This window comes from Nelumbo nucifera, chromosome 1 (assembly GCF_055504915.1).
Source record: "Nelumbo nucifera cultivar China Antique chromosome 1, China Antique-T2T, whole genome shotgun sequence".
Taxonomy (NCBI): domain Eukaryota; kingdom Viridiplantae; phylum Streptophyta; class Magnoliopsida; order Proteales; family Nelumbonaceae; genus Nelumbo; species Nelumbo nucifera.
The window spans coordinates 90686030-90707110 of NC_142649.1; the positions used below are offsets into that span (position 1 = coordinate 90686030).

General features: G+C 37.3%; 1 protein-coding gene across 1 annotated transcript; it reads left to right on the forward strand.

Annotated features, from left to right (window-relative positions):
• Positions 1-18576: 18576 nt before the first annotated feature.
• LOC104586249 (histone H3.2) lies at positions 18577-19237 on the forward strand. The gene has a single exon (XM_010243419.3). It carries the CDS (start codon positions 18688-18690, stop codon positions 19096-19098), a length of 411 nt encoding a protein of 136 aa, XP_010241721.1. The 5' UTR covers positions 18577-18687; the 3' UTR covers positions 19099-19237.
• Positions 19238-21081: the final 1844 nt, after the last annotated feature.

A 21081-nucleotide genomic window follows, 5' to 3' on the forward strand; every position in this document is an offset into this window, starting at 1 on the left:
TCTTGCATTGTCATTACATCTAAACCCTGGTTTCACCATGCCATTGTAGGAGACATTTCTCTCTTATTTTCTCTATGTTTTTCTAGCAAAAGCCCAAAAAATCTTAAGTGATTATCAAAGTGCACATAAAATTACAAAGTTAGTTTGCAAACCAAATCAAAAAAGTTGTAGTAGAATTAAGCTCTCTATTGTTGTTGCACCATTTTCAACTTGGAGCTTGATTTAAGCTTGGATTTTGGATGTGAACAACTATTGTGGAAGCTGGGTTTTGTGGATTCCATATTAGATATGGACCCTTTTAGTTTTGGAAATCAAATTGGATCATGTAAGGTTAGATTGATCTGAGGAAAAATTTGTTCAAATAGAATTTTGATTGTCCTATTCATGGATTGTTAAAATGATTTTTTTTTTTTACCATAGAAACTCTAGCAATATTCAACTCAGTCCTTCCAACAATATAATAATGACATGCGGAAGTTACATAACAGTGCTTGTTTAGCCATGCCGTCTAGCAATCACATGTATAATTAGTAACATGTGGCAATTACTAATAGTGACACATGTATAATGCCTTTCCCGTAATAGTCTCATAAATGGCACTTATATGGCATGAAACACACATAGATGCCACATGACAATGGCATGTATAATAGTAACACATAGTAGTCGCATAACAATCACATGTGATATTGTTTCACACAAGAATAAGAGTACATTTAGACCAAAAGCACGGAGCATCAAAAGTTTACTTTGAAATTTTGGTGTTTTTTGTATTTTATAAAAGTAAAAAAACACTTGAAACAAACATAAACTTGTGCTTTTTGTACTTTTGTACTTTAAAAGTCTATCCAAACAATACCTAAAATATACTAATGTGTCACAGTGTAACTTGGACTGTTGAATGACAGAGACTCAAAAATGGTTTAACCTTTGAGTCAGTTTTTAAAACATTTATCTTATTATAATCCTATCTAATAGTTGGGAACAAAATTACTTTTAAGGGTCATTTATTAGAATATCCCCTATTGTTTCATCGACTTACTATAGTTTTTATTTTACTAAAGCACCTCTATAGTTTATAAACTATTTACTTAATTAATTGACCTTTTCACTAAGAATTTTTTGTTTTGCCATTTGAAAATAGTAACATGATCATCTAAACTGAGTGGGAAAGGTTCAATGGCATGGGTCCAAGATGGTTTATGCCAAAAGTAACCCTAACACTTCTTTATACACAAAACGAAATTGACTAAATAGAGCCAAATAGAGTGGTTGCTCATGTTTTACTAGGGGCAAAAAATGATATTTTCATTTTTATTTTCTTTTGATTAAATTTATTCAAATGAACAATTAGGACAAGGAGTTAAATATCGATACATGTATTCATTATTGGCCAATAGCAATTCAAGATACACACCGATACATTGCATCTTTATTCTCTAAATCTTTGTTAAAAAGTGTGGATGGTGATTCAAAGTTAAGCCACCTAATGCATGCCAAACCTTTGTTATAATTCTAAACCACCAAGTCATGCTTCATCTTATGATAATAAGTAAAATAAAATAAATTTTATTTACTTTTGTGACCACATGCAATTTAAACAAAAAACACATGTTTATATTTAACAACTCTAACTAAAAATTCCTAAGAATAGTATTCAAAAATAGTATTTTATAAACTAATAAAATAAATAATCTATCAAATCCACATTTATATATAAAAAGATGGTTTTTTATATCAAGAAATTTATACAAATAAAATGATAATAATAAAATAATTATTCTAATACTTAAAATTTATAAATTTACACATGATATGCATCTAAAAATTTTTATATATTTTTACAAATTATCAACTAATATTTTGATTTACATTAATAAGTAATAGCAACATATTTATTATTTGCAAGAAACAAAAATATCGTTTACAAAATATTGAATAATATAATATCAATTATTAAATCTATCGAATCCACTAATCTACATTTATTTCAAGAAAATGATTTTTTATTTCACAAAATATATAAAATATTAATAATAGAATAATTATTTTAGTAATTAAAAATTATGAATTTGTATATGATATCTATCTTAGAAATTTTGACAAATTTGATATACTTTAAGTTAAGATAGTATATTTTCAGCATAAATAAAGTAAAACTAAAGCAAAATGAAATCAAAATTTTTACACTCATGTATTTGTACAAATGCCAATGAAATTGCATTACAAACAAATGGAAACTTCAATTTTTTTGTCATGTCCGTATATATAATGAAAGTTGTACCATTATTAACAATTAATAAGCAAGTTTAAATTAAAGAATGTTTCTTGTCAAATGTCAAATTATATTGATTTTCTTAAGTTTAAACTAGGTCCAACATTTTAGGCCCCTCTAGGGTAACATATAAAGATGATCATGGGTTATGTCTTCTCTAGGCATTTACAAGGTAGTAAGAGTATTTTGGGTTGTTTGGGCTAGGCGCCTAAGCTTGCCCCACACAAGTTAAAAGTTCTATTTAAAAATTTAAATTTAAACTTAAACTTATATTTAAAATTACGTGTATACATACATATACGGCCTTTTATAAAAACAAAAGGTAAATTATAAATACTCCCCTGGGGTCTATGACAAAGACCCCTTATACTTTGTTTTGTAACAAAGACCCCCCTGTACTATGACTGTGAGACTAAGACCCTATTCAGATTCCTTCACATTTCTCTCTCTCCCACGACGAGTAAAAGGCATGGCCCACTAAACGATTCATCTGGTTGGTTAATTGAAAAATCCCATCGTTCTGGATCTGAGCAACTCCGTTCAAGCTTATGTTGGTGCCAATTCCATAGAATCCACCGTAGAAGATCTCATCGAACTGGGAGAAAACCGGGTTCCACAAGAAGAAAATAAAAAATCATAGACATCCAAGATGCATCGCCATTTAAATTAGAAAAACCTTGGAAGTTGAGATTTGGGGGTATCGACGCCGCAGAGTGAAGAAGATGTGGGCTATGCACATAGAAAGAACTTTAGATTTAGAGGAAGAGCAACAAATCATGACTGAACAAAGAATGGTTTTCTTTGGTTGAAATATCAAGGCAAAAGACAGAAACAGAAGCAAATAGCTCATGGGACTAAGGGAGGGTGGTGTGATTCAGGCACATGCTCTTGCAGGTTTGGGCCGTTTGGCTTGGAACCTTGGATGATGACTGACGAGATCGCAAGTTCGCAACTAATCCAATTTCAATTATCATCAAATTGATCATACTCACTGGAAAAACATGGCTGAAGCTGGAAATGAAAGAGGAATACGTAACCGGACCGGACTATATTACTTTTGCCGCTGCTTCTACGGGCCTGCGGCCGCCGCTTCCACCACCTCCGGTTATATTGCGCACTAGAACCCTCGGCTTGGAGTCGCAGAAGACGCGCGCCAAACCAAGAATAGTGATCAGAAGTACTACCAACAGAATCCCACCTGGAGAGAAACCCCGAAGGATCTGGAACAGAGCTCTTGAATTGAAGAAGAACCGATTTATCCAAATCAACGACATCACCATAAGCAAACGAGAAAATCCAGAATAGAAAGAACACATAAAGGGTCTCACGAAGCCGACGCCATCTCATCTTACCCCAACGCATTATTCTCCACAATCGGAAGAGAACCCAACAAAATCCTAACCCACAAACCTTCAAAAAGAAACCCCTCCCCTCCCACTCTCTCTCTCTCTCTCCAGAGAGAGAAATTCAAGTTGCAGAGCAGCGGAACAAATATTAGTTTTCCGAAACCCAAACCGTAATTAGTGGTTTGTGAGCACAGAAAAAAAAAAAAAGAAGATTTAAAATTCCTCTGAGAAAACACGTTTTCGTCTTCAGTCCACTACTGCTTGTTTCCTCTGAGAAAATGTGTTTTCGTTTCAGAAACACGGCAAGCCATTGCATATTGAGGGCAGCTTAAAGTTGACAAAGATTAAAGAAAAAGAATGGTCACTCGCCACTAACCATTGGCGAGTAGTGGCTACTGTGACTGACCTACATCTTCACCTACCCCATCAAAACAACCATCGCTCATTTTCCTTTTTTTTTTTTTACAACAAAACAGAGCCTAGACAACTTCCCACCTCTCTCTCTCTCTCTCTCGACCTAAAATGTTAAGCGGGACTTCACCTCCGTTCCTCATTTCCACCCTCGGAAGAATTTCTCGACGAACAAATAGACATTTCATGAGAAGGAGCACTCGCACACCGCGACAGAAGAGAAGTCTCTGAATCTGGGGAAGAGAATATCAGAATTGAATTAACAGACTTGAACTATAGATAGAATAGTTGAAACGTGTTCTATGGTTAAGTCTGAAATGAGGAAATTATAGTGAGACCAGATCTACACCTCTGGAAGCATTAAACGACCTCTTGCAGTGAAGGATGGTGCTCTAAATCCCATCCTGCTGCTGCAGAAGTGAATCGTCGCGTCTTCTTGCCTGAAAGGGCTGTACTCGTCTCTTACTCCTCTGGGTGGAAAGAAGAAAGGGGAGAAGAGAGGGGAAGGGGAAGAAGAGAGATCGAGGGAGAGAGAAGGCGAGAGAGAGAAACGTGAAGGAATCCGACGTAGAAGGTACGTGAGGTCGGGGAAGATTAAGAGTGTTTTTCTCTCAAATGTCCGAATAATTATTACAAGGGTAGTATGAGGATTAAAAAATATTGTGAAGGCGAATTTTTATGTATTGTGTAATTTATTCAAAAAAAATTAATAAAGTTTGATTGATTTATAAAATCAGATATGTTTTGAAAAAAATGGAAAAAACAGTTAATACAACAAAAAGTTATCTTTGTTTCACTAACTTGCCCCTTGTTATAGCTTTCGTCTTTTCATCTTTTCTACTTTTCTAGGTCTGGCCGTCGAATTTCTAAAAGACCGACAACAGAGAAAGAAACAAAGAGGATGGACAATTCAGATTAGGGGTGAGAAAAAAATTGAAAAACCGAATCAATCGAAATTGAATTGAAAAATCGATTAACTGAACTGGTTGGTTCAGTTTTTGTTCGGTGTTTTTTATAAAATCGAAAGTATCAGTTTGGTTTTGATTAACTAATATAGAAAACTGGCGGTTAATTGAACTGACCGGTATACATATATTTCTATATATTTTATATACATTTATGTATATTATATATTAATAAATATGCATTATATATAAATATATATAATAAATAATATATTATTTATTATTTAAAATATAATATTTTATATATTTTTTGTAATTTTTATTATATATTATAAAAATTAAAAAATTAAAAATTTGAAAAATCGACGAACTGAACCAATGGTTAACCGAATTGATCAACCAATTAACAGATAAGTTTTGATTACCAGTTTTCCAAAAACCGGTACTACCGATCAATTACAAAATGAGCCCCAAACCGTGGTCGATTACATTGATGCTTTTTATTTTCTCTTCTTGCTGTCAATTATGCAAGACCTACAATTTTGGACAAGGAGTATGCAAGGTGGTTGGAGACTTTAGGATGATCAGAGCCAATTGAACTCATTAAGCGTAGTGATGGGTCGTCCCTTCTCTGTGTTTTCTTCTTCCTTAGACTGGCCTTTTCAAACTTTGGCAGAGCCCGGAACCTGAGACAGGTAAAAAAAAAAGACAGGTTACTTAGAAAGGTTCTCTACTATGATATGGAAAATATATGATATTGGAAAAATAACTGACTAATAAATTAAAATCACAAACAAACGTGATAGCAAATAAGATATTATTTATCAAATTCATGGGTGGATTTTGATTGGTCAAAAAACTCTTTTCTATATTAATTAATAAAACCTTATTAAATTTTTTTTTTTGTAAAAAGCCCTACACACATAGGGGTGATCATTTTCAGTACTGTAAGACAAGAACCCACTATGAGACTCTAATTAATCCATCATGCCTGAGATGTATAACTCTAAATCATGTTGTTGTTGTTGTTGTTGTTATTGTTATTGGGGAGAGTAGCTTTGGATTTGTACGTCAAGTGGATCTGTAGAGCAATGGACCCAATTAGACCTGTTCACGGGATGGGGCTGAGTTGACTTTGCCTCTATATTAATAAAACATGTTTAGGCTTGAGCCCGAGTCTGACTCAACCATCAGGCCTAGATCCTGAGCCCAAGTTTGGACCCAAGCCAAAAACCTGACCAAGAAGTTAAGCAAGAGTTATTTCTTATTTTTTTGAACAATAAAATTGATTTATCTACCTTAAACGACCTCAAAGCCTAAAAATACTAAAAGATCTTAAGAAGAGGAAGCTCAAGCCCAACCTAAGGTGATTTGGACCCGAACATGAGCCCATGGGCCTAAAAACTTGCCCAATCCCGACTGTGAACGGGCTTTGAATGTTTTTCTTGAATCTGGATTGTGGTTTTGGATACATATGTGTTCAATTCCTAAATGTCATATTAACTCAATAACTACTCAAGCGTGTCATCCTATAGTCTCCAATTGGCTGACATTTATATCTTAATAGTGTCATGGATGCATATGGAGAGTTCAGATCTGTGCTCCACAAAGTCTCCCACAGCACGTTTCCGCCGTGTATTGGAAATGGAGATTATCATTTCTAATATATTATGGGGCACAGATGTGAAGTCGCAAATGGGATGATCATTAGGAGGAACTAGTCAAGTAGTCAGCTAGGTGGTGGAGGGGGGCATGGCCCCCACTGTGCATTTAAAATCCCCATTTTCTCATGTTTATTAACTTTTGACTCTTAATCGATGTTTATTAGTTTTTGACCCATTCAAAGAAAAAATCTTGACTCCGCGCCTGATGATTATTCTAATGGAGTTTACTCTTTCTCACATGAAAAGCAACCAGTGTAAGCCAGACATTATTACATTCAATCCATTTAACAGATTCATATGGGAAACGGCAAGCCTTTGACAAGATGGAACAGGTTTTCAAGAGCTTATTAAGCTAAAAGGAGAATCCAACTGTGTCTACATTCAATTCTATGATTGTAAACTATGGAAAATTAAAGCTATGGGATATACACCAAGCCACATCATATACGAGAGAGCCTTATTACTACCTATGGACTTACAAGTTTCATGGGCCTGAGAAATATTTGATGGGATGATGGAAAATAGTAAAAGCATACAAGTTTCAACTGTTAATGGCATGCTTGTTGTTACTGCATGAATGGCTTACCCTTTGAAGCAGATAAGCTGTTTGAGTAGGCATGCAGTCGGTCCGGATTAAGTAGGGATAACGGGGTTCGGATGTAATAGGCACGTTAGGTAAGCATAATGAATGAGCATCTATGTGACACATGTTTCGGTTAATGTATCTTTCATCCAAATTTTTTTTGTTTTGTTAGATAGAAATTATCTATTATTTTATTATTTTTGTCCAAATAATTAAAAACAAAAAACAATGAAAAAAGAAAATGTAAATGAGTCCCAATTCCCAACACGTTAAGGTTTTCCTTTTTATTATTCTGACAAAAGACAATAAAATAATGGATAATTTCTGACTAAGGGAGTAAAAAAGTTTGGATGAAAGACACATTAACTGGACATGTGTCACACAATTATTACGTGCTCACTCATTGTGCTTACCTAACGTGCCTACTACATCCGGACGTTGTAAGTACGTTGAATAAGCACTTAAGAAAATTTTTGGACACCTGTCTCTTAAAATACACCTAGCCCGCATGTAGTAATGGTTTTTTTTTCGGTTCCAAATGGCTCAACATATAAATTTCTCTTAAGCCAATAATTAAGGGCGGCAAATGGGTGGATTAGGTGAGGGTTGAGTATCAACCCACTCACATGCATTGACCCTCTGACCTATTTTCCACCCTATTTATTGGGTCTTAGTGGGTCATAACTAGGCCTGTTCATGGGCCGGGTAGCCTGATGGCCTAGCCTGCATCCCGGTCGGGCTTGGACACGTAATTAGGCCCACGGGCCTGATCTCGGGCCCAAAACACCAAGCTCGATTGTGTGTTGGACCGGGCTCAAGATTTGTCAAAAAAGCCCGACCTGATCCCGGCCCAGCCCAAATCATTTATATAATATAAAATATATAATATTTATTATAATATATATATACATTAATAATTTAATATATACATTTTCTATTTTTTTCTTTATAATTTCTCTCTCTCTCTCTATTTAACCACTTCAGCAACAGCATGAGCTATATATACTTCGAGCTCAGGCCCAGGCCCGAGCTTCGGGTTTTTTATGAGGGCCGGGCCCAGGCCCAAGTTATAGGCTCGATGGTCGGGTCATGCTTGGGCTCGGGCCTTAAAAAAATCAGTTAATGCAGAGTGAAAACCTAACCTAGCCTGATCCATGAACAGGTCAAGTCATGACCCACCCTAACCCACACATATGACTCATAATCTAAGGCAAATGTTAAGAAAATACTGAATATTTTATGCAAACAAAATATAAATATTAAAAAATTATTGAAAACTAGAAAAATTAATAAAAACACAAAAGTTGATATAAATTTAAAGGAAAAAATGAAAATGATAAAATAAAAAATATATAGTGTTTTAAAAGTTGATATTGCATAAAATACCTAAATTGAAAAAAAAATCAAAATAATATATATTTGAACTCAAAACTTGTAGAAACATAAAAAATGATAAAATTCAAATAAGAAAATAAAAAAGTAGAAAAACACAGAAAATTATATAGGAAAATTGCGGGAAATTATAAAATTAAAAACAAAAAATTATATAAGTTGCAAAAAAATACAAAAAAGAAAAAAAAACATAAGTTATACAAAAATACATAAATTGCAGCAAATGTAAAAAAAATACAAAAAGCATATAAATTGCAGAAAAAAACAATAGAAGTTATAAATACAAATATTGAAAATATTTCGGAAAGGCTTGGAAGAACATATATATATATATATATATATATATACATAGATCTAGATTCACACCAAATCTTGAACCCCCGTCACCCGCTATCCCAAGTTCCCAACAACTTGTTGGGTGTGGGTCCAGCCCATATGAGGGGCCCACCCCACCTTTATTTGCTCCCAAAAGGAGTCGTATAATAGAAGCCAAAGGCTCCCACCTTTTTGTTTTTGGGCATCATGTTTCGTAACCACTCGAACTATGAAAAACAAGAGAGAAAAGAAAACACAGAACCGAGGGTTTCTGGGTTTTTTGAGTTTGTGAAGAAGAAAAGAAGAGAGCTGATTTTTCTGCTCCATTCAAGGCCAAGCTCGGAGGTGTTTCAAGCCCGTTCTTGATGATATTAAGTGTTAGAGTTAAGAATCCCACTCTAGTTCAGATTTGGTGATTCTTCCTTTCTCTACTTCTCAATTTAGATTTATAGCAACTTGGTGAGATCTAAACCTCTATTTGTGTTGTATCCACCTTGCATTTGGTGATGTTAATACTGTTCTTGTAAGCTAATGGTTATTTCCTTAATGTTTGTAAGCCTCTAGTTGCAACTAGAGAAGACTATTGTACCCATTAATTTCTAAATTAGTGGAAGACTTTTACGGATCATAAGTCCTGTGGTTTTTCCCCGATTTTGGGGTTTTTCACATAAAAATTCTGATGTGCTATTGTGTGGTGATTGTTATCTGTTTTTTTGTTACTTGGCTGAATTGTTTACTTGTTATCATTGTTGTTGGCATATCCATTTTCACACACAAACTTAGGGGAAAAGTTCTTGTTGTCCTGGGATTGGTTTTACACTCATTTCTGCTACTATAGTGTAACTTCCCCAACACAACTGTACTTAAAAACGAAAATATCCTCTTGTTCTATAATGGCAGAAAGAGCAAAGAGTCTGTGCAAATCCAATCTCAGTCGTCGGCTATCGTTGTAGTGGTACGAAAAAAAATTCTCTGGCCTTGTTCTGCAATGGTGAGATGTTACGTTCACTCTTCTTGTTGCCACATCATCACTAAAATGGTAACGCATGCACAACGAACATTAGGTGCTCCTAACTTGGGTTGGGCTGATGACCTAAAAAGAACTTGAAAGATTCGCCCATTTGGAGGACTTGCAAGTAAACACGTTCCATTTCTATGGAGTAGCCTCAGTTGTTGGGTATCCCATGGATCCTACATACATACTATCAAAATCAGCATCGTTCCATTTCTATGGAGTAGCCTCAGTAGCTGTATCAGTCCTACAGTACTCCTTCCAAATTCGTTCACCAGGAATGTTCCATTTCTCATTAAACAGCCACGCCTTTTAATGGACTACAAAACCAGTATAACTCAATATTTGCTTCAATGTTCAAAAGCGAAAGTGGAAGATGGGACGCACAAATGCATTAAACTAATCTATATGAAGAACATTTCCACTAAAACTGCAAGCTGAAGATAGAGTAGAAAACACAGAGCTGTAGTTGTAGCGGATATGGTCTAATCACAGCGGTTAGCGTACACGTATTTGATCCTCAGAGGGGAAGAGGAGAAAATTGAGCCAGCAATCAATGAATAACGGAGGACACAATACCTTAATTGGAATTCATAAATTTGGTGAACAAAACAAGATGGAGAGTCTCTAGTTTGCTGCTTATCTGAGAATTGATAGTGTGTGTCATTGACACAACAACCCATGAATTAACCATACATGCCTCTCTAGAGTTGAATGAAGCAAGGCATATCACTCCTTTTTTACCTTTACTAATTAAAGAAAAAGAAATGCACGATACAGTAGCAAGAAGCCAAGATATGCAGTAATAATGGCTACTTTATTTCAAAAACTACTTCATCAGACTCCTACAACCATGAGATGAGACCCACTAGCACTCACACAACAAACGTTATTCACAGATATGATCTGTCTTCTTTTTCCCTTCACTTATTTCTAGTTGCAAGGGTTCCAGGTAAGTTGGATTTGCCTTAATTATAACAGAATGAATAGTTGTTGTTGCCACATCATCACTAAAATGGTTACGCATGTGAGTCTCATCTCAATGGGCCGTAAAAGAGAGTGGGTTGGCTTGATGGCCCAAAAAAACTTCCAAGGTTCGTAACAAGACTAAAACACCAAAGATCTACCAAAGTACACAGGTTTTGAAAAAGACTCTCACATCGAATACGGTGAGTGAGGGTTGTATTTATAATAGTAGAATTAGAGTTCAATTACAAAATAAATTGTAGAAATGATAAGAAGGAGAGAGGATATGATGATGTGATAACAAGAGAGAGAGATAGACATGAAATACATAAAATATATCCTAACAACTAAAGTGTACGTGGATTGCTGGAAGAATTATCGTTATCACCCCCCTCAAGGTGGACGTGCTAAGGGGTTTTGTCATTATGTCAGCAAGTTGATCATGCGAGAAGAGAAACTGGACATGAAGTAGCTTTTTGGAGACTTGATCACGAACAAAATGAACATCGATCTCCACAGGCTTGGTACGGGCATGGAGGACTGGTTGGCAGAGAGGTACGTAGCACCAAGGTTGTCACACCAAAGGACCAGGGTGCCGTTGAGGGAATGGCAAGTTCTTTGAGAAGGGATTGAATCCACAACAGTTCGGCGGTGGCAACAGCAACACTTCGGTACTCGGCTTCAGTGCTGGAGCGCGAGACAATATGTTGCTTTTTGGATGACCATGAGATGAGGTTATTGCCAAAGAAAATGCAGTAGCCACCTTGGGATTTGTGATCATCCGGGCAGCCAGCCCTGTCAGCATCTGTAAAAGCATGAAGATGAGGAGAGTGAGACGATGTAATACAAAGACCAAAATGAACGGCATCCTTGAGGTAGCGCAAGATGCGCTTGACGTCTTGCCAATGTTCAATAGTGGGTGCACTCATGAACTGGCAACCTTTGTTAACACAAAAGGCTATATCATATTGAAGAGCACCAATTGTACATATGTACTCAGTAGGATTTGGAAGTGGGTCACCTAAATGTTTGGACAATTTGCAAGAAGCGTTCATGGGAGTAGGGGCGGGCTTCACATCCTCAAGATGGAGATGTTGCAAAAGATCAACAATATAGCGTTGTTGGGAAAGAAATAGTCCTATGGGTAGGCGAATTGCTTCAACACCAAGGAAGAAGTGCAGTGTGCCCATGTCCTTAACAACAAAGGCTGAGCCCATTCTAGTGATGAGAGAGGAGATAGCAGCTGGACTGGAGCCTGTCACTATAATATCATCAACATAAATGAGCAAAAGAAGAGAAAAGTGAGGTGTGTGCTTAATAAACAGTGAAGTATCAACTTTGGAGCAGGAGAAGCCATCATTAAAAAGAAAAGTACTTAATTTTTTATACTAAGCGCGGGGGGCTTGCTTGAGCCCATAAAGTGATTTGCGCAGTAAGCAAACGTGATCGGACTTGGTGGGGTCACGGAACCCCGACGGCTGGGCCATGAAAATGCTCTCAAAGATCTTCCCATGCAAGAAGACAATCCGGATGTCTAGTTGGTGTAAAGACCATCCATGGCAGACAACATGGGACAAAATGAGGCGAATTGTGATGGGCTTAATGCTGGACTGAAGGTCTCAGTGTAGTCTACGCCATCTTGTTGTGTAAATCCCTTTGCAACAAGACGGGCCCTAAACCGGGAGATGCTACCATTAGGATTTTGTTTCACACGAAAAGCCCATTTACACCCGACAATGTTGGAATTGGGGAGTGGGGGTTAGAGAGAGCTTTGGAGAGGCAAGAGGGCTCAGAGTGAGGTCAAGGAGGGGATGACGACTAACAAAGAAGACCTTGGGCTTGAAAATGCCATTTTTGGAACGAGTCACCATGGGATGAGTGGACTGATGAGGAGGTACGAGAATGGGCTGGGAGGGAGCAGGAGAAGGAGAAGGAGAAGTGTGATCAGCGTGAGGTGGGCTCATTGAAGTTATTAAAGTTGAGGTGGTGGGCCCATTAGGAGGAGGCATGTGCAATGCTTGGTTGGATGGGCCCGGTGGGCCCAGTGGAAAAGATATGGGGGCTGGTGTTGTCAGTGGTTCTTGGTTAAGGAATTCGGGCAGGTGGTTGGAAAGGGATGGGCCCGTAGTGGGAAGGGAGCTCACAGCACTTGGATTGAGAGAGGGAGATGGTGGGCCCGACACGATATGAGGAGAGAGAGGATCTAGAGGTAGCACGGGACTGTTAAGAACAGGGGGGGGGGGGGGGGGGGGGGGGGGGGGGGGAGGCCAATAGAAGGTTCGGTGGTATCAGTGCTAGTAGGAGTTGGACAAGAGGGTTGCCTAGAAGAAGGAAAAGCATCTTCATTGAAGACGAGGTGCCGGGAAATAAAAATGCAGCCAGAGGGTGGTATATGAAGGCACTTGTAACCATGGTGGGCTCTACTATACCCCAAAAAGACACATGATTTGGAGCAGACTGAGCAGTAAGAAAACTTGTGATTATTGTAGTCTCGTAGACATGGGAAACATTCACATCCGAAGACTTTCAACCGTGACAAATCAGGTTTGGAGTGAAAGAGGGCTTCCCATGGTGAGCGGTACCCTAACACAGCTGTGGGTAAACGGTTCAAAAGATAGGCAGCGGTGTCAAAGGCATCCCACCAGTAGGTTAAAGGGACAAAAGCGTGGGCTAGAAGTGTGAGGCCCATGTCAACAATGGATCTATGACGGCATTCAACAGTGCCGTTTTGTACAGATGTGTGTGGACAAGTCAACCTATGAACAATTCCATGTTGGAGAAGAAAGGGCTTAAAACTACGGAATTCTCCACCATCATCAGTTTGGAGAACCTTGACGGATGAATTTAAAAGTTTCTCAAATGCATTAGGTTTCATATGCAACGGATAGATCCAAGTGAACTTAGTAAAATCATCAACAAATGAAATGTAATACTTAAAACCATGAGAAGAAATCGAGGTTGGTCCCCATAAGTCCGCAAAAAATAATGAAAGAGGTTTTAGAAGAAGAATGTTTCCTAGAAACAAAAGGCAATTTATGATTCTTGCCCAATTGGCAAGATGAACAAAAGGCTAAGGATTTATTCGAAGAGAGAAGCAACTGATTGGTGGAGATGACATGGCGCACAATACACGGGTTAGGATGCCCAAGCCTGTAGTGCCACATGTCAGCACTGCAACGTTCACCTATGAAAGCAAAATTAGAACTGAGTTGAGGAAGTCCTCCTAGATCTAGCTGATAAAGACCATTCTTATTCCACTCGTGGAGCAAAAGCTTCTTGGACTAGCAATCCTTTACAACAAAAAAGTTTGCATGGAACTTAAAAAATACATCATTATCGTGGCAAAATTGCCCAATTGAAAGTAAATTTTTGGTAATTAAAGGAACATGAAGCACATTTTTCAAAATGAAGGGATGAGTGGGGTTGGGAGTGAGTGTAGAACCAGTGTGGTGGATTGACAAACCTATCCCATTACCCATTTTGATCTGATTAGTACCCGTATATACTCGAAATGTAGCTTTAAGTTGTTCAAATCGGCAGTGAGATGATTTGTAGCTCCGGAGTCCGGATACCACAGAGAATGATCAGCAGAGGAGTTGGAGAATGTTGTATAGGCTGATTTGGGTCATTCTCCTTTCTTCCCATAACAAAAGTAGCAATTTATTGCAGTGTGATTTTTGCACTTGCAAATTTGACATGGGCTTGAAGGTCATTGTGGGCCTGAAGGTTGGCCATTATTAGGACCATTGGTCCCTTTTTTTGAATATTTTTGCTTGACCATGTTCCCGTGGAGGGTTGGGTCATCCATACTAATAGGATTGATTTGGGTCATCCATTGGTCCCTTTTTTTGAATAATTTTATTGTTATTGTTGTTGTTGGGCCCACGAAAGGTTGTATTGGCACTAAATGGACTGGATTCGAATCCAAGTTTAAAATACTCCTTCTGGAGTTCATGATTTAACAACATTCCATTGAGTTCCTTGATGGACAATTCCTCAGAGAGCGAGTGCTTACTGATGTGACAAATGCCTCATAGTCGGGTCCTAGACCCATCAATATTCGAAGATTAATATCGAATTCAGATATAGGAGAACCAACAACAGCAAGGCTGTCAACCAATAATTTGGCTTTCTAGAGATGATCAGCCATAGATAGAGTACCTTTTCTGAGAAGTTGTAACTCAACATGCAGTTGCATCACTCGGACCGGTGATTCGGAGACAAAGTGTTTTTCCAATGATTTCCACATCATTGCTGAAGAGGTGCACCCAATTACTTCTGTTAATGTTGACAAAAGCCAACTTAGTAAGAGGGCATATTGTCTTTCCCATGTGGTAAATGCTGGGTTGTGAATGTTGTTGGAACTGCTCACTGACTCTTCACTATTGGCAGTGACAGTGATATACTTGGGTTGGGCATGGGATTAACCCATCTACATATCTAAGTAATCCAATCCCTTTGAGAGCTTGAAAGATTTGAGAGTGCCACAGTAGATGGTTGTTTCTATCTAGCTTCACTATGACGAGATGAGTGAGGTTTACATTGCATAGCCCTGGATTTTGGTTTTGGGTTTGAAAATTTTGAGTAGTGGTGGCGGTGCTGCTACTTGACATGGTTGGATCAAGGTTTTGCTCTAATACCATACCAAAGTACACAAGTTTTGAAAAAGACTCTCACACCGAATACGATGAATGAGGGTTGTATTTATACTAATAGAATTAGAGTTCAATTACAAAACAAATTGTAGAAATGATAAGAACGAGAGAGGATATGATAATGTGATAACAAGAGAGAGATAGATGGACATGAAATACATAAAGTATATCCTAACAACTAAGGTGTACGTGGACTGCTGGAAGACTTATCGTTATCACTGTCTTACAATAGAGGCGAAGAAGAAAAACGCAGACATCGTCGGCCGCCGCTGAATCTCCCTACTCACTCCTTCCATTGGTGGTAAAGAAGAAAAATGCAACCCTCATCGAACAATTCGAACCTATTTGTTAATCACCAACTATTGTTGCATCTCCCTTCTCACTCCTTCCGTCAGTGGTGGAGAAGAAAAAAAATCAGCCGTCATGGAAATATTCAAACCTCAGTTCTCTAGTCCCTAGCCGCCATTGCATTTCCTTTCTCTCCTCCCATCTTCCATCCTTTGATTATGAAAAGTTGAGAGTTTTTGTTGGGAAACTTTTTGGAAATAATAAACACAACTGATTTGCTTCAAAGAAAGAGACTTAATTCTTGCTTAATTCCCAATAGGTGGGTTCTTTGCAAATCTAATGGGAAACGACTTACCACCTTATAGTTACTTGTCCTGTTACTAAGACTATTTGGGAGTGGGCTTCATCCTTGTTTGGATGCACTTGGAATCCCCCCATGAGTTTGCAAAGCTTGTTCTTTCCTTCGTTCTCAAAATAGCCTAAGAAAAGAGGGAAGATCATGTGGAGAAGCATTAGAGTGGCTGTATGCTAGTCCGTATGGGAAGAGAGGAACTCTAGACTTTTTTCAGACAAGGAAAGATCTATGCAGAATTTAACTAAATTGATATACTTAAGGGTTAGTTACTAGCTCAAATCTTTGGAGCTTTTTTCAGATTTCTCCATGACTGTTCTTTTGAGAAAGTGGAAAGAAATTGCTATATCGGCTCAGTGCAAAAGGACCTCTAGACCTTCTTGGTCCCCCCCTCCTTCAGGATTCATGAAACTTAATTTTGATGGTTGTAGTTTAAGGAATATTGGGCCTTCTGGGATTGGGGGAGTTTTCAGAAATGAGGCTAGGATTATTTTTGCTATGTTCTCTGGCCCTATTGGTGAGGGTGACTTTCTTAGGGTAGAGACTTTAGCAGCTTTGGAAGGAATCAAAAGAACAAGAAAATTAAACATTCAGTGATTGATCATTGAAGGGGACTTGGAGGTGGTAATTAGGTGGTTGAAGGAAGACAACAATGGTTTGTAGAGCTACAAAAATGAAAAGAAAAAATTTAAATGGCTGATTAGGGATATTGAGGTGAAGTACACAACTAGGTGAAGAGAAATGCTAATTCCATGGCTGATGGGTTAGGCAAGCAAGGGGTGCTTAAGGATTCTTTGTTTTGGGCCACTTTTTAGCTTTCTTTCTTGTTTTCTGTCTTGGGGGAGTTAAGATATTTTACCTCCCCTCTCTTGTACTTAAAGTTTCACAATTTTTATAATCTAATAAAGCATTTTGTTATTGATAAAAAAAAAGTTGGAAACCCTAAACCCTTTCCCCTCCCCTTAATTTTATCATTAATGTTGTACCCAATGGGTACCCTTTACCTAACCCCACCCTCACCCTTTTCTCTTTACCCCAGTGGGTTACTTGACTCGAATTGACCCATGTAAGAGATGGTTAGATATGGGTGGGTTTCAATGTAAGTGGGTCAAATGGGTTAGGGTCAAGTTTGCCAACCCTAGCCAACACGAAGGAACTTGCATAAAAATTATTGAAGTATATGGAATGGCCATTTCCTGATTCCCATTCTTGGTGGAATGAAGGGAATGACCATTTTCTCTCCCTTCCTTGGGAATGAGAATCCCATTCCAATAGATTTTGATTTTCATTTGAACAAAATAGGTGAGAAATACACCATGCAAAATAAATACACCCTAAGAAATTGAACTAGAGAATTTAAGAGATACTTCGTGGACTTTTATTAAATTGAACCAGAGAAAACAAATTAGGTGAGGAAACAGACAATTCCAATTATGATTTGGTCTTTGTACAAAACATAAATTGAACTACTACTTTTATTAAATTTATTATAATTCTTTCATTAAGTCCTATATTTAAAATATTAGTCCCCATTCTCTCTTATTCCTATATCTAAAATGCATTAAATAAATGAGCTTTGTGGACATTTTCTTAACAAAAACACCCCTACTTTTGAATATAGCCAATTCGTCTATCTCTAACAGTGAGAGCATAAAATATAATTTAAAGTATTATACTTTTTGATTCATTTAATTCTCTTTCATTAAGGATTAGCTTTCATTTTCTCTTTGGGTCCTTTATTTGAGATATTTTTGTTTTTCACTAAAATGATCTATTAATTAAATTTTTATCCAGTAATTTTATTAATATAAATCTTGTGTATTTAGAACCAACATAAAAGGTAAAAACTAAACTGAACTTTCATATGGGTATTGGGTAAGCAGTTCGACATTTGCCTCTTAAAAATCAACCAATATTCTCATAAATGATCCCATATTTGTCACTTGGCATCTCTCCCAAAACCCATATAACAACAGACAGCTATCCATGGTATGTCCAATGGACCTCACATGCACCTTACTTCGCCCCTCCCCGGCTCATAATTAAATAATAAAAATATAACAAATCTCTTAAAATGTCATTATTTAGAAATAATACTTGATTTTTCTTAAATTAAATAATGCATTTATACATAAAAAATCACATAAAATAATAATCTACATACAAATTTGGTGTAAAAAATTATTAAAATATATAAATAAAAAAATATCAAATATTGTCCCCGTACTTACTAAGGGGGTGATTCTCTTATTTATTAACATTTAATAAGCCTAAAGCCCCGGATCGCGATCCGTGTGCTTCTACACAGACAAATCTAGACCGATCGTTCCGTCTCAAATCCAACACTTAAAATTCCCTCGCGCCACATTCATCAAAATTTCAAAACTTTCCTCCACAGTCTATAAATATACTTTTCCACCGTCGCTGTTAATCCATCAGCCGAAGCAATCCAAATCTTCTTCAGTTTCTTCGTTTCGTTTCCCAATCGCATTTTCACAATCTCTTCTGTTCTGTCTCTCGGATATGGCAAGAACCAAGCAGACCGCTAGAAAGTCGACCGGAGGCAAGGCCCCAAGGAAGCAGCTCGCCACGAAGGCTGCCAGGAAATCGGCTCCGGCCACCGGAGGAGTGAAGAAGCCCCACAGGTTCAGGCCTGGAACCGTGGCTCTCAGGGAAATCAGAAAGTACCAGAAGAGTACCGAGCTCTTGATCCGAAAGCTTCCTTTCCAGAGGCTTGTTCGTGAGATTGCTCAGGACTTCAAGACAGATCTGAGGTTTCAGAGTAGTGCAGTTGCAGCGTTGCAGGAGGCCGCCGAGGCATACTTGGTCGGATTGTTTGAAGATACTAACCTGTGCGCCATTCACGCTAAGAGAGTTACAATCATGCCCAAGGATATTCAGCTTGCGAGGAGAATCAGAGGAGAGAGGGCTTGAATTTTATCGATTTCTCGCTCTTCGATTCTGTTCAGTATCTGTCGCTATACTTTCTGTCCTGTTCAGAAAGTTGTACTAATATCTTTTTCAACGATGATCTGAAATGAAGTAATCAATAGGTTTATTCATTTTACCATGACATCTTTCCTACATGTGTCATAACAGAGTAGGACTCTATCTAGCTTCACATCCATGAATTAATGAATTCCAAACCAATCAGTTTAGTTTATCATATACTTTCTCTGCTTCAATGTAAAATTCAAAGGGTCGACTGAAATAAATTAATCTAGTAAATGGGAAACCATAATGCTTTTGGCCTAATTCTGAAATTTCATTCAAATTATACGAAATCTTATTTGATTGCAGTACATTAACGCAGATACAGTTTTTTTAAGAAAATGTGTCTTATCTTTTGTTTGAAAATGTTTATTTTTTTGGAATAAAAATCTGAAAAGATGTTAAATTTGATATTACTCCAAACCACATCACGTCTTTATTGACAGCAATTGCATTGGTACCAAATGAACACTAAAATCCGTACATTGATAAACTTGTATCAATTGGCACCTTATGATCTGACTGATTTCTTGCGACTAGGGAGACAAATCGGGTATCAGAGAGAATTGCATCGGAGCCGGCCCATTTAAATTTTAACAAATCCTCAAACCAGTCCAATTGCATCCCTACTTGCAATTCCCCAGTAAAACATGGATATACCACTCCAATCAATCCAGCATTTTTGAATGGGGTCATGCTATTGGATCCTTTTAATACTTAAAAATTAAAATACTTTTGACTGGACACGTGTCCTCTAACGGGTAAGAGTTTACCGGGGCAAATGTTTCCCAGGCAAAAAAGTTGCCCAAATAAAGTTGGTACTAGCATTGCATTTGTACTTACCTGCGTATAGCGATACAAATGGATTAGATTGAATTTGAATCAGGATATATCTTAATCTGATCCAATAGCACATATCTGAGATCCAATCAAGTGGTGATCCAAATCCGAATTCATTAAGAATATTAGATATCTAAATTTGATCCGGTCCAATTCAAATTATGATAAAGTTTAATAAATTATTAAAAGATAAAACATAAAAATTTATATAAAGAGGAAACAAAATACGTAAGTATCTTTCAACTATCTTTATCATATATATAGTAATATATATGATGCTGTCCTATTCGAGGTATCTTGAACTAAAGTTGTGATAAGACTATCAATTAGCGAAACTATGAAAGGATGGAGCTGTGCACCAAGAATTGAAACAAAAAGATGGTCAGAGGCTTGAGGAATAGTTCTTTGGGTAGGTACTCCGATACTCAAGTTAGTCAAGAATGGTGGGTGGTTTGGCCAAGCAGTTAAGAGGAAAGTGCTGGTTCGAGTAGAGTAACAGTATGAGTGTTGAAGAGTCAAAAGTCTCTTACTTTGAGCAGGAGTTACCTTTTATGGCCAAAGATCCATGTCTTATTCGGATGAGACTTTCGGAGTTGTCAAGATGAGGTTGTTCGTCAAAGTCTTCAAAATAAAACCTAATCCCCGACGGAACTGTCCTCCTTATCCGTATGAAGTTCTCTTATCTTGGTCGCGCTTATCCATCTTACGTGGTGCTGACATGGCCAAGGTTTTAAGACGGTTGCAGAGGTGACATGTGGCACCCGAGGCTAATTCAATCATAACTCAAACAATATACATGTCTTGTTATAAAAAACTTAAAAAATATACAATTTAAACATATTTATAATTAAATACATTTATACATATATTAATATATATATCTTTTTTATAAATAAATATATTTATAAATATATACATATATTGGTCAGATCGAATCCTTTAGAATCGGATAGGGTCAGCCGAATTCAATGTGATTAAAAATCTGACAGATGCTTATCGAAATCCGACAAAAATGAGATGGGATCGGATCCATTTACACCCGTACCTGACTAAAAAGAGAAGCAGCAGGGGATTAGTGTTATCTAC

Excerpts from the sequence above, each read along its gene's own strand:
- LOC104586249 (XM_010243419.3), top strand. The coding sequence starts at position 18,688 with ATGGCAAGAACCAAGCAGACCGCTAGAAAGTCGACCGGAGGCAAGGCC.